We start from the raw sequence: 14,143 nt of genomic DNA, 5'->3' as shown, positions 1-14,143 counted from the left end.
ACTTTTTTTTATAGTTTCTCATTTTTACCGACGAAACCTGACATAGAAACAATCATGTTTGTAATTTTCCTCGACAATCTACATTTGCAAATATTCAAATATTCAACGACATCGCCCATGAATAAACAATGATAAGATTTAATGATAGATGATACTCGAACTAGAGACTACAATTACGACTACTCTGATTCGTTGGTGGAAACCCAACTAAGTCTCATTTTAACACAATTTTATTTGTTTATTTATAATTATTTTGAAGACACTATAAACCTAATTAACAATGCATAAACTATTAAGAGAGCCAAAACGACAGCGTTTGATAGAGCCATGCTAGGGACAAAATTGTAAAAATGCCAAACATAAGGCGTTTGCCCTAGAAAAACCCTAGTTTGACAACCAGACTTATATACCTCAATTCTCTCTTTAGCTACATTCGTCTTCTCCGCCGAGCGCTGCGAAAATGGGTACGTACAAGTGTCATCTCATTGTTCTCCGATCCTTGCTTTGCTTCCAAATATGTTTACTCGAGCCGTATTTCTTGACCTCCTGCATTTTCATTCTTAATCACAATTCATCAAAGTATAGGTTTGTATGTTGATACTAGTTTTACTGAAGATTTTCATGAGAAGTTTCTGAACATAGGAAGATTTTTGAATGCTTATGTTGACACAATGGGAATGAAAGTGCTCTAGATCTCTTTCTTTTCTCTTTTTCGTATTTGTTGCGTTTTTTCTAGCTGGAAAATTCGTTCTTTGGAACCTTATCTTTTTTGGGTTCGACATTGATTTTGTGTCGTTATCAGGAGCTTATAAGTACGTGTCTGAGCTATGGAGGAAGAAGCAGTCCGATGTGATGAGGTTTCTGCAAAGAGTAAGGTGTTGGGAATATCGCCAGCACCCTTCAATCGTTCGTGTTACGCATCCCACTCGCCCGGATAAGGCACGTCGATTGGGCTACAAGGCCAAACAGGTACATGGATTTCAATGCCTTTGCCTTGCTGGTACTTGCTTTATTATGTATTTTTTGGGTCTTCACGACATGTTGAAGAACTTGAGAAGTAATGAGAAAAAGAATGAATTTGTCACTTTTTGCTGTGAGTTTTTTCCTAAGAAGTTTTACGCATTTGCATAATTCGTTTACATGTAGCATTTGATACTCCATCTATGAAATAATGACATATACCCGCGACCCTGCTTTGATTTATGCATTACTTAATTCTTTCCTGAATAGACCGTCTATCTTATGGGTTGTTAGACCTTAGACAGAATTCGTTTCTATTGCTTTGTGGTTCTGTTAGTTTTGTCCAACTCGAACTTGGGTGTTTTTTTTTTTCAATCAGATGCATTGTTAAGAGATAAATGTTCTTAATTTTTTGTATCACTCTGGTTTTTCTGCTAATTGAGTGGAATGCTTTTAACTAGGAATAAATGTGGATCCACATTGAGGAAATACTGACTCCTTCCACACTTCTCTTCCTTGTCGAAGTTTCTATTTAATGATTCAATAGATTGATGGAATGTTTCTTCTAGTCGCTTAAGTAATTAAGTTTGATAGAAGTAGTTTTGATATTTGTTTTGCCAGAAGAGTGGATGACTTGCGATCTTTTAATCTTGCACATTAAAACGTAGATCTCGAATATGAAAAAAAAGGATATTCCCCATTTGATTTTTTGTGGAACCATCTTCTTGCGTTTGTTTGAAAATAAGAAACTTTTTTTCTATCATCTGTCTATTATTGTGCATTTGCTTATTTTAGTAACTATTTTGTAGGGCTATGTGGTATACCGCGTACGTGTGAGGCGTGGTGGAAGGAAGAGGCCTGTTCCTAAGGGTATTGTATATGGTAAGCCAACAAACCAGGGTGTTACCCAGCTGAAATTTCAACGCAGTAAGCGTTCAGTTGCTGAGGAGCGTGCTGGGCGTAAGTTGGGTGGTCTTAGGGTCCTCAACTCCTACTGGATTAACGAGGTAACAATCAATCAAGTATATTAAGATGAAATGAAATGATCTTGGCATTGACATACACTTATTCCTCATACATTGTTTTCTCAATGAACCAAATATGCCAAAATATATGAGTCACTTTTCAACCTTCCCGTATGATCCCTGCATGCCTAATTTTTTGTTCATGCTCAAGCGTTTCTCTGATAATTTCTCTTTGCTACTTACTGCAGGATTCAACCTACAAATACTTTGAAGTGATCTTGGTTGACGTTGCCCATAACGCTATTCGTAACGATCCTAGAATAAACTGGCTCTGCAATCCTGTACACAAGCACAGGGAACTTCGTGGACTCACATCTGCTGGGAAGAAGTACAGAGGTCTTCGTGGAAAGGGTCATCTCAACCACAAGGCAAGACCTTCAAGAAGGGCAACATGGAAAAGAAACAACACTCTTTCTCTTCGTCGCTACCGTTAATCTCAGTGACTTCTTCATTAGATTCTATATCATCCTTTTGTTTTGCTCAAGTGCTTGGTTGTCTTATAGAAACTTTAGCTCTTCCAAGTTTTTGTTTAATTTTACTGTTAGGCAAACTGGTTTTTGGATTATTTCTTCATGTGGACACATTTTTGGTTCTTTTCTTGAGAAAACTTCGGCTATTTATGTTACAAATGACTTTTCTTCTTCCCTCTACTAATCATTTTATTTTCTCTTGACCCAATTTATGAACTTTATGGGATCGAATATCAAATGCTGCTTGAAATGGAGAAGATTAAGCATCATTTGCAAAAGATTAAGCATCATTTCCAACAATCGAAAACATATTTTTGAAATAAAAGTGAGTTTAACCATTTTAATTCACTTTTAAGTTTGAAATACTAAACCATTTGGTTGAATTGAGAACTCAGGATGAGAACGTTAGAGAAATAGATGGTCAGAACTTCATATGGATTCGAATCCCGAATCTCGAATCCCGAATCCTATCCTATTGAGAAGTTCATCCCAATCTCGATGAAAAAAGCATGCAAAAACGTATCTGATAAAGTCTTGCTCGGTTAAATCGTTCTCCTAGCTATAGGATTGAAACCCAACAACTAGAAATGAAAAGAAGAAAAAACTACCGAACGGTTCGGTTTTGGGAAAATATTGGCGGGACCAACCGGACTAACCTAACCGGTCCGTCTGGTCTTTTTTCGCGGTAACTTTAATGTGCCGTCATCAGAACGAATCCCTGCGACTGTCGGGACTATATTCCAGATTTTGAAGCTCGGAATCCGATTCCATTCTAGGTTGTGGACTTCATTTGTTCCGATTGCCAAGAGATCCAAGATCATAAGAAAACTCAACCAAGGAAAACAATTTCTTGATAAATTAAGCTCACTCCATTTCAAATGCCAAAGCCTGAAGCCGCTACAGAATCTCAAATGGCCAGTGACAAGGACGCTACCAATCTCTCTCGCACGTTTAAGTACTTAATGGGTCAGTTGAGAGCTCGGTGTTTTATTTATTTTCGCCATGTGTCTTCTGTTGTTGTGCTGTAGGCTATTAATTTGGCCGAGAATTTATTTTCTTCTCCAATTGATCTTGGTTGGTATGGAAAGTTCATGCGGATTGATGTTTTTTGTTTCAATAAATTTTATTTACGAACAGTTATAAAGACCCTGTTATTGTACAAGCTCGATGATTTTCGGAATGTTGATTGTAGATAATTTGGGGAGTGAGTTTGTCTTTTTAGTACAAATTGACGAGTTTTGTTGAGCCATGTTCTTAGTTTTGGTTTTATTCTGTTTCTTTGGGAGTATCGGGGTTGAGAAGAGCCAGATGAATTGAATAAAGGGTTGCACGTCTTAGCTCATTTACAATAACGCTTCAGTTTGTGCTTTAACAATCTGATATTTCTGTTGGATTATGGTTCAGCTACCCAATTCTTGTCAAGAGGCATTCCATTCATCTTCAATTTGTGGATAGTGAGGCATCTTACGGAAGAGGATTATGCGGTACTAGTTCTATTCCATTTCTCTTCCATTCGTTGGAATTTAGATGTGTTTTTGTCACTGAGTTCTTGTTGATAATTCTCATGCAATGTAACTTAACGTTGTTAAATCTACTGACGACCTTGTAAGTCAGAACCGGAAGAAATTAATTGGGAAGACACAACTAAAACATAAAATAAAAAATGAATTCATCAATTATTGTGTAACGCTTGAATGTTTCGTCCTAGAAGATTCCTCACCCCACCCCCAACGAAGTATTTGTAATTTTGAACTATTGTCTACATGTTTGTGACTTATTTGATAAACGTTTTCTGTAAATGCAGGTTTATGCAGTACAATTTCATCTCTTTGTGACTTGTGTTCTGTTTCTTAGCCGGGAGGGATTTCGACGAGCATGCATGCGGGCCGAGTTAAGGTGCATTCTCATGCTTACTGGTGCTGTATTAAGCACTTCCTCAACCACTATATATAGCATTTTTCAGTTTGTAATGTTGATTTGTAACTTCTTTGTTGCTGTATTCCAGCTATAAATTTTATGCTCTTGAATTAATTTTATGTTATGCAGTGACAGCACTTCAGTTGAGGAAAATTCAAGGAGGCTACTTAAAGTAGCCTGGTTAAGTTTCCCACTTGGACTGGTTATTACTCTTGCTGCATGTTATCTGGTTCTTTGGTGGCAAGATATTCCCTTTTCTAATCCATATGCCCAAGCCATCTTAATTAATGGTAACCTTGTTCCTTTTTACGTCGAACCTCTATATCCTTGAACCATAGCGTTCCTGTTTTTTTACTTTTGTATTTCTTTTATGGCAGGATGTGCGTGTATTTTAGAGCTATTGGCAGAGCCCTTGTACATTCTTTCTCAGACCTTGCTTCTTCTTAAATTGCGACTTCTAGTTGAAACCATGGCTACATTTTCACGTTGCATGACGATGTACATCCTCCTAGTGAAGTCAAGTAACATGGTAAGATTTAGAAGACACCAACTGTCTGTATTAATACTCAACCTCGAAAGCCTAAGACATCATCCCTATTGACTATCACATTCTCCATTACTCCTGCCCTCATGGGTTAGTTAGTTTTTTTGCATCTCTTATTGCATATAGGCTTTTGTATGGAACATTGTGAATTATGTTTTATTATCGAGGTGACCTCACATGAATTTACCTTATCCTGATTGTGATGTATTCATTGATAAATGTCCTAGAGCTGTAACATGGTCCGTGCTTCTTGGTCAGTTGCCAAAGTCAACGGGTCTATTAGGTGGGTTTAATACAATGCAGTTCTCTAGGCTAGTTTGTGGATAAATTGGGAAGGGTGTCTTTTTGCTGTGTATTCTAACGGTTCTCTGAGGATAAACTGGTAGAGAAAGGGAAGCTATCAAATCTTCCCTAGTTTATGTTGATAAGTAAAATTGTTGGCTAAGGCCTATCAGCTTGTAATCTATTTACTATTACTTTATTGTGTCAAATTGTATGTTCTGAAGTTCACTCTTTGAAATATATAGTTAGTTCATCTGTTCTATTCTCAACCTTTTGAACCCCATAACAATTATATATCGATTGCTGCTGCTAACTAGAATTCATTGGCTACTGGCAGGAGAAAGGAATCATATTTTCTTTATCACAATCTGCATATGGCGCTTGCTTGTTCTTAGGATACTGGGTCTACTTTATTTATTTTCGTGCATTTAAATGGTCAGATCTTTTTCCTTTCAGGTACTTACCATTTTCTTCAACATATTTGCAAGAATTTTCTTTGAAGCAATGGATAAAAATTCTCTGCCTGCAATACACATTTATTTATCAGCAGAAGTGTGTTTTGCAAGAATCTACATAACCATGCCTTCCTGCGTTTTCTCCTTCCCTTCTTTTTTTCTTTCTCCCTTTTTTCTTTGGATTCAGAAAACTTTCCCCAAGGAAAAGTATTTTGAATCTACATGCAGTTAGTTTTGCAAATAAAATGTAGTGCGTCATTTTTACTAAATTTGGAATGAGATGTCAGTGACAAGTGCAATGAGGGTGTGTTTCTTGCACAAAGTTAATTCAAGTTAAAGTTTGTCAGTATTAACTTTTATACTTGCCACCTTGAATTTCTGTTTTGCTTTAAATGATGGATGTATGACTTACACTCCCGTTTTTCTTTACCTTTTTGAATTATGTAGTTCTTATGGATTGTTTTTACAGAATAGGAAACATGAAGGATTTTGATAAGAAGCTTTCAAACATGTGCATATTATTTACTTTACAATCCTTCAGAAAGTTGGTTCTTCAAGAAGGCGAAAAGATGGTTCTTGTGTGGTTAGATACACCATATAACCAAGCAGTCTATGGTTTGGTAGATAAATTGGGTAAGCGTTTTTTTGAGCTCGTGGTACAATTTCACTCTGATTTCATGCAGGGGAATTGCTAAAAGTCTGAGACTCGTATCAAAATTATTTTACCTCTATGGATAAGATTGTGAAGATCTTGATATTCTACTATCCTCAACTCAATAAGTATATTAATAGCAGTTATTTACTTATATTCAGGAAGTTTAGTGGTGCGACTGGTTTTTCTTCCATTTGAAGAAAGTTCGTACACTACATTTGCAAGGTCTGCATCAGGTTTATATATTCATCTTAATCCTTTATTTAAATTACAAAAGAAATTAGAATCTTAAGTTTTTTTTTTTTTTTTTTCTGTCTTCCAAGTATACATATTTTTATTGAATACCTCTGTGTAACAACTGTAGAGCATGGCTTAGTTCTCAAACCAGACCCCTTCGACTTGTTCAATTATAGTGTATCGATTCAAGCTATAAATAAAGTTCCAGAGTTCAACTATGGAATGTTTTAAGATTTTTGTCTAGTATAATTGTTCAATCTCTCGGGGTCTAATTTATTTGGTTATATCATTCTCCCATTTATTTTGATTTCTTTTATCCTCCTCCCACTCTCTTACTTATCGTTCCCCGATCATCCTTGCTTCCTCCTTTGCATATGTCATCAATGAGGAAGGGAAAATATTAATTTTCTTCAACATTCGAAGTGGGGGCTAAACGATTCTTTTAGTATTCACTATTTAGTACCTCCATAGAACATTAGAATGCAAGGCAAGGTTGGTTTTCTTTCCTACTGTTCCTAGAAAAAGGGGGCAGGACTAGACAGTTTAGTAGAGATGATGGTCTTGCCTCCATCTATCAGTATTCAAGATTTGTGGATATAATGCATTTTTTTAAATTGTTTACTTTCAGAAACTATTCTTCTGATTTCTGGTTAATGTGCATTTATAAATTGTTATAAAACAAGCATTTTAATGAAGATGGCTAGTTTGTGGATGAAAATTCCAAGAAGCACGCTCCAAACAGGGAAAGGGAAAAAAAGACCTTTCTCATGACTTCAAAATTTTCATTTGCTGGTTTTTATTTTGACTTGCTTTCTATTTGATAGGAGAACACCCAGATAAAACCAGAAAGCTTGGTATCTGTCTTTCAGAAGCTCTCAAGTTAGTTTTGCTGATTGGTATGAAATTTCAATTAATTCTATTACTATAGTCTTTGTACACAATTATTTGTGATTGTCCTTAATTTTCATGGTCTTTCTTTTCTTTGCACAGTAAAAATTTGATGATATTTTTGTTATTTGAAGTATGCTCCTATGCGAGAAATAGTTCTTTTGAGATAATTCCACACAAGTCCTGAAATTGAATGGCTTCTTTAGGCACTTCAGAGATAATAATCTTTGCTGTGTTACTTTCCAAATTTGGCTGGTTTTAGCATATGAAATTCGGTTGTCTAGTTATGGTATTAATTTTACTTTGTTTAAATTGGATTGAGCCATATATTACACATCCTATAAGTGCCTAAAGTACTATAATTCCCATAAGTGTTTGATGTGAAATGTTGCATGATTGGGTCCGTGGTTGTTTTATCGGAGTCGATGGAGATGCATGCAGAATGGTCTGGAATACTTATGATTGATGTAAAAAAATTAAAAAGTGAAAATTTAGAATTTTCCTTCATATTTACTTTTTTGTTGAAATTGAATATCATTGATGTATAATTATACTCCTAATCTAAAATGGAGTTCAACCTGCATGTAACATTTTCTAAACTCCCACCTGGTTTCCCTTTTTGACTTTTTGAAAGTTACCTTGCAATGCATTGAAGCCTCTGAGATCGACTATTTTCTTATCTCTAAGTTGATCTTTAAAATGAATTTTATGATTTCATGCAGGCCTTATATTTATGGCATTTGGTCCAAGTTATTCTTATGCCCTCATTAGGTTGTTATATGGCCAGAAATGGAGTGATGGAGAAGCACCAACAGCTCTCCGATATTATTGCCTGTATATCATCGTGCTGGCTATGAATGGTTAGTAATTTCTTGTTTGTTCTTTTAACTGCTGTCTTTCTCTCTGCATATGATTAAACGTCAGCGAAGAAGGGAAAGTGCGGGGGGCTGCGTTCATTTAGATCGACAAAGTTACTCCGCTTTGAAATCTCATTATCCTTTTTTCTTAGCATTTTTTAAAAAAAAAACAATCGTTGGCCAGAATTGCAGGCTGTAAGGCCTTAATTTATGTCATTGCGTTAATTTTACATCAGGGACTTCAGAAGCATTCCTACATGCTGTTGCAAATGAGAGCCAGCTCAAGAAGTCAAATGACTCATTGCTTCTATTCTCATTGATCTATGTCATGCTAAATTTTCTGCTGATCCGGTCATCTGGAGTAGTTGGCTTGATTTTTGCTAATTCTATAAGTATCCTTTTTCTATAATTGCGAGATAGTTCGTATAGCCTTTTTTTTCTCCGACTTTATTATTTTATTGGTAAATTTTGTTTTTATTCCCATTTATGATAGTTTTCGATCGAACTTCTATAATCCAAATTCAAAGTGCAAACCCCATACATATGCTGGCTACAAACTTTTGAAACCATGTTTTGAGAACGCGTTTCACAAAATTCTTCCAGGGAACTATTTCATCACTGTTTGATCAAATTTCTTTGATAAACATCTAATATGGATTGCGCGTCAATATAGATAAAAGCAGGTTTGTGATTATTAGAAGTCTACTGGTTTCATCATTAGCAATGCCAATAAATTATTTTCATCAATATTAAGGAAAAGATGGTTTGTTGTTGAATATATATGTTTGATAATGGTTAGTTCCTCACACCATTCATTTTGTCATTCAAGTTGAACGTGCCTAGATATAGGGTGCCGTATATCTTTAAAATTCGTAGCAGATGTTACTATTTTAAATTCAATCGTTCATAGGACATGAAGACGAATATGAACACACAATGATTAGATGCTCATTGAAGAAATGGAAATTTTGTAGTATTTTTCTTGACTATTGTAAAAGATATGATCTTGAGGATAACGTACTCCGCCGTATTCATCAAACGCTACTTCAAGGTATGCTTTGGTTATAAGCACAATTTTCTTTTCCCCATTAATAATGTTAGTTTTTTTTCTCTACAGAACTCTTCATTCTCCTTCAACAGCTGCTTGCCTTCAGGATGGATATTTCTCTTATTCTCAGGAGTTCTGACTCTTATTTCAGAGAGACTATTTCTGGACCAGCAAAATTTTTGGTCAACATTCTTGCTTCATTTTTCGATTGGCTTAATTTGCTTCCTTGTGTCATTATTCATCATGTGAGTATTCTATTTCATTCTGATTAAGTTGAAGTTTGTTTTGCTTAAACTCTTTGTTTTATTGAATTTTATTTCTGTTTTGTTCTTAATAGCTATCGCCGTGAGAGATCCTTTATCAACAAAATTATTCGTTTCCGTCAACATTCCGATTGACAAGCATTTCCCTGGGGAGCTGAACATTATATTAAAGTTTCTTTTATCTGACTGGATATGGCAACGGGAAATGCTTGTTGAGTCTGCCACAAGTTCCCGTTCGATTTGAATCAGTTGTGAAGTTGTAGGAAAGCCAAAGAGGATAATATCTCGAACATATCCATGACAGGAGAAGGACAAATGAATACCGCCGAGCTTTGGTAATCTCTCAGAAATAACTCAGCAAGATAATTACTGATCAGTAGTCTATGAATGCTAATTTATCTTCACTATGCTCTCAAGTTATCCGATATCTTGACATAAGTACATTATATCCTCTATCAGTTTTGTCATCTGAACTCCATTTTTATGACCATTTGATTCAGATATTTCTTTGCTGATGAGATCTGATTTCTGATATTTGCATGCAATCCCCTTTTTTTGGTCTACTTCATCAAGCAATTATACATAGAAATATGTTAAATTCATGAAGTAATATTACCTGAATCATTTTTTATAAATGAGATCAGTTGATTTCAGACTAAACTTGGTCAAAGTTTGAATGATTAGGAGTATTTGCTCGTCATGTGCAAAGGTACGTTAATATTTTTTATTCCAAGTATAATGATGATATTATCTGATATATATGGTGTGATATTAGATATGGCTTTTTAAGCATCATCCATTATTGATTATTCTGCTGAATTCTTTTATTTCATAAGAGGCCCTGTTTCTTCATTTAGGATCTCTGAACAAAAGTAGTTGCCATGTCCCTTTGAAGAGGCACTGTTAGTAGAAACATAGGAGCGGAAATTAACAAAAGCCAGAGTGAAGGGCACTTTAGAAAGGCACTTTTTTTCCCAATATCTTTTCTAAAAGCCTTGCATATGACTAATTATCCAATGGAATACTTTCTATGCTCTTCCAACCATTAACTAGTCATAGTGGTTGACAACTGAAAACCAAAACTTCTTCCAATCTGCTGGTTTCCCCCTGATTTCTTCTATTTTCAACTGTGTTCTTCACACTGTCATGTCACAAGGATGTCCTATTAGTTTCTGCACTTCCATCTGCAAGTGAAAATGAAAGTTACCCTTGATTATCTTCTACACTTGGTTTTAAAAACAATGGCGAAATTCGAAACTACTATACATGTGACATTGTTTATGCTCCTTGGTTAGTTAGATGAACACCTAAAGCAGCGTGTTCCTTCATTTGAATTGTGGGATTCAAGTTCAATTCTTCTTCCTGTTTGTTATCTCTAATGAAGCAACACGTTGAGTGAAGAGCATGCCATAGGTTTTTTCGACCCGTTGTATCTGCAAGCTGTTTTATATTCTTCGATAAAAGCTCGATTGGTAGAAGGAGATGGGCAAAGGAGCAGAGGTGATGATGGTTCATGGTTTTGTGGGTTGGCCTCCAATTTCAGGTGTGAAGAAATTATAATCGAGAGAGGTAATTATAAGGTTTGAAAGCGTGGAGAGAAAAAGGTAACAAAAAGATGGAAAAGGTGAAATGGAACTTATGATTAAGATGAAGACTTTGGGGGTTTTTCTTTAGCCATTGTATCCAACAAAACTCATCATACAAATGTTCCATGTTCTAAAGCAGAATGATGAGAGTTCTTGAGTCTTGCTTCTTCAGTGCTTGGATTCCTTTCATGGATTTCACTCTGTTTTTATCTTTGCCTTCAAATTGCAGTATCCATGATGATTACCAGAAGCACACATCAACAGCAAAAAAGTTTATTCAAAATTCTTTGTTTATTTTCAAAATATCATAGTGAACTTATGGTCTTTATTACAATAAACCTATGAATCATGGGACTCAATAATTTTTGTAAATTCTTGCTACTTATAAAATCTTGAATTCAATAGGGAGAGGCTGTTGAAATTGTGTTCGGACCAATTTAAGCATAATTCAGTCGATAGTATTAATTTGATTAGTTGTTGTACTCGAAAACTATGTGATATTAGTTTAAACATCTGATGGGTCTAAATCATTTGTTTTTCCATTTTAACACCTTACCCAAACCCTCAAAATGTGTGGTGATGCCCATTTTGATTAATATTGATGCTTAAAAGTATACCCTTTCGCGTATGACATGTAATGATTTCAGGGGGCCTTTTAATTGCGTAAGATTTACTAAATATCTTAAACATTAACGGTAACAGTCCAAGCCTACCGCTAGCATATTGTTTGCTTGCTTCAGCCCATTACGTATGGTCGAAATAGGCATGTTAGGAAGAAATTTTTCCTCTCCAAGCAATCTAAGATCTCACAATCCATCCCACCCTCAACGTGGGATCTCACGTTAGGGAAACCTAACGAAAAGTTCTCAAATTTCATATAAATTTTTTTCCCCTTTAATCACATGCGACCCTCTTTATGGGAGTTACATCACTCAAGGATTCATTATTTGCATATACAAGTGGCGCGTGTTCCCCACTCGATTGATGTGGAGAGTGGGTAACCACAAGCTTGATTGAATACAAATTAAATGGAAGCACAAAATTTGGACATAAAAACATGAAAGTTTCTCAATGCTTACATCACTTCCTCACTTAGCTTCAAATGGTCTCATAATTTGGTCTCCCACTTAACACTAAATAATTAAACAAAAACCCTTAACCCTTAGAATTTCAAATCCTTCTTCGAATTTTTAAATTCATATCAAATTGGTTCTTCGAGTTCAATTTTGTATCTATTAAATCTTCGACTCAAGGTCGGATCCGATAGATTCAGGGGTAAAACGGTAATTTGAATGGAAGAAGTCAAAGGTTGAGGGTGGGATGGGCAAAAGGAATGATGAAGTGGGTGGGTCCCATAGGTCTGAAAAATGGAAATAATTTGAATGATTGTGTTTGTATTTCAAGGGACCCCATAATCTTCTTTTCCTCTATTAACTTTAATTTTGGGGACTCTCTCTTGGGATCCCTCTCCTTCCTTCTTTACTCACCTTTTTCATAAATTACTTTTTTTTCTTTTCTTAAATTACTATTCCCATTATTTTACATTCTCCTAATAACATAAATACAACATATTTTTTAAAATCATTAATCCAATAATAAGTAAATATTTTGGTTTGACAAATTGATTAAAGGAAGGAATCATAATTGAAGTGTTCTAATCATTATCTTTTGTTTGTTTTAAAGCTAATCTCACTCTCCCAAATCCAAATTAATAATTTTTAATTAAACAAAATGTTCCAAAAATAATGAATATTAGAGAACCAAACAAAAAGTATTATTTTTAAATTTTTTTCTCTCTTTTATCTACCTAACTTAAATGATGGCCTCGTTAATTTATACCTTTTTTTTTAATGCATTGTTCTCCATTAATTATTTTTATTTTTATTGTTCTTTTTTTAATACATAATTTTTATTTTCAATATAAATTATGAATTGGTATTTATATTTATACACGTCCTTATATTGTTAAGGCATGCAAATTCAGATTTTTCTTCCATTTCCCATGCATGGGACAGGTACTGATGTTATAAAGGAAAAAAGTGAGGGGCAAAATGGTCATTTTCAAAAGCGAAATTGTGAGAAAATCACGCGTGGCGTGGATTGGTGGGGCCTGCATGCGGTGCCAGGCACGTGGCATAATGAGCCAATTAGAAATTGCCACGTCAAATATGAGGAATATATAAATTGATGAGTACATGGAATGAGTATGATGATATGGATTTCCTTTTTTGTTTTTTTTAGGAGTGAAGGGAATGAAGGAGACAAAATGAGATGTGGGCCCCACCATATCTTTTTCTTTTTTTAAAAAAATTAATAAATAAAAGAAAATAACAATTGGGCCCCACCAGCCCATTTCCATGGTCTGGGCCTATGGCATGCTCTCTTCTCCCTTTGAGATTTAAAGGAGTTCTTCTCTCTCTATGGCACGAAAGAGAGAGATAAGGGCATTTTGGTCATTTTTAATTTGCCATGGGTAACAAGTGTAATTTGGTCATTAACCTACTAGAACAATCCATCTCTGTCTCTCTCCCGAATCGTGTTCTCTCAGTAAATAACGATTTAGTCGGTGATATGATATCTAAATCAGTTGAATTAGATTCAAGTTGACAAGCATTTTAAAAAATATAAAACTAGTAGTCATATTATCCCGACCACATTGAGCTGTTTCACACCACGTGAATAAAGGGCAACGAATCCAAAGGGTACTTTAGGCAATTGAGGAAATAAACATTTCTCTCTTTTCCTCAAACAAGAAGATAAAGAGGGAAAAAGTAGGATTTCTTTTTAAAGGAACAAAGGGAATGAAGGGTATTTTGGTAATTTAAGTGAAGAAATGGACAACATAACTTTGTAGTAGAAATGAAGGAAGGGTAATGATGTCTTTTCCATCATATGTTTGCTGCTTTATACAGTGTCACCAAACATGCTTTTAAATGTGTGTAAAAAAAAAAAAAAAAAA

General features: G+C 35.0%; 2 protein-coding genes across 5 annotated transcripts; both read left to right on the top strand.

Moving 5' to 3' along the window:
- The first annotated feature begins 317 nt into the window (after nucleotides 1-317).
- On the top strand, nucleotides 318-2,635 carry LOC111810910 (large ribosomal subunit protein eL15z). Its single transcript, XM_023697750.2, has 4 exons — nucleotides 318-464; nucleotides 803-969; nucleotides 1,770-1,967; nucleotides 2,174-2,635. The coding sequence occupies exons 1-4, from the start codon at nucleotides 461-463 to the stop codon at nucleotides 2,417-2,419; spliced, it is 615 nt and encodes a 204-aa protein (XP_023553518.1). The 5' UTR covers nucleotides 318-460; the 3' UTR covers nucleotides 2,420-2,635.
- Nucleotides 2,636-3,151: 516 nt separating this feature from the next.
- On the top strand, nucleotides 3,152-11,588 carry LOC111810305 (lipid transporter). Of its 4 annotated transcripts, XR_015411752.1 has the most exons (16): nucleotides 3,152-3,421; nucleotides 3,860-3,939; nucleotides 4,260-4,351; nucleotides 4,502-4,662; nucleotides 4,750-4,901; nucleotides 5,536-5,654; nucleotides 6,123-6,286; nucleotides 6,467-6,541; nucleotides 7,367-7,438; nucleotides 8,153-8,290; nucleotides 8,524-8,679; nucleotides 9,286-9,338; nucleotides 9,405-9,580; nucleotides 9,673-9,933; nucleotides 10,243-10,307; nucleotides 10,983-11,588. XR_015411752.1 is itself a non-coding variant. In XM_023696997.2 (14 exons), exons 1-14 carry the CDS (start codon nucleotides 3,334-3,336, stop codon nucleotides 9,731-9,733), a joined length of 1,587 nt encoding a protein of 528 aa, XP_023552765.1. In that variant the 5' UTR covers nucleotides 3,152-3,333; the 3' UTR covers nucleotides 9,734-10,092. The 4 variants fall into 4 exon arrangements, 1 of the variants encoding a protein (XP_023552765.1); XR_015411751.1 differs by lacking the exon at nucleotides 10,243-10,307; XR_015411753.1 differs by lacking the exons at nucleotides 10,243-10,307; nucleotides 10,983-11,588 and adding an exon at nucleotides 10,099-10,238.
- The last annotated feature ends 2,555 nt before the right edge of the window (nucleotides 11,589-14,143 follow it).

This window comes from Cucurbita pepo, chromosome 14 (assembly GCF_057944985.1).
Source record: "Cucurbita pepo subsp. pepo isolate OVF chromosome 14, ASM5794498v1, whole genome shotgun sequence".
Taxonomy (NCBI): Eukaryota; Viridiplantae; Streptophyta; class Magnoliopsida; order Cucurbitales; family Cucurbitaceae; genus Cucurbita; species Cucurbita pepo.
The sequence above is the reverse complement of the archived record's forward strand: the minus strand, read 5'-3'. Positions and strand labels throughout refer to the sequence as shown.

Bases quoted from the DNA above. Each gene is read 5' to 3' on its own strand.
- LOC111810910 (XM_023697750.2), top strand. The intron at 970-1,769 runs GTACATGGATTT...ACTATTTTGTAG, and splicing joins TGGGCTACAAGGCCAAACAG to GGCTATGTGGTATACCGCGT. The intron at 1,968-2,173 runs GTAACAATCAAT...TACTTACTGCAG, and splicing joins ACTCCTACTGGATTAACGAG to GATTCAACCTACAAATACTT.
- LOC111810305 (XM_023696997.2), top strand. From the start codon at position 3,334: ATGCCAAAGCCTGAAGCCGCTACAGAATCTCAAATGGCCAGTGACAAG. The intron at 9,339-9,404 runs GTATGCTTTGGT...TTTTCTCTACAG, and splicing joins TCATCAAACGCTACTTCAAG to AACTCTTCATTCTCCTTCAA. The intron at 9,581-9,672 runs GTGAGTATTCTA...TGTTCTTAATAG, and splicing joins CTTGTGTCATTATTCATCAT to CTATCGCCGTGAGAGATCCT.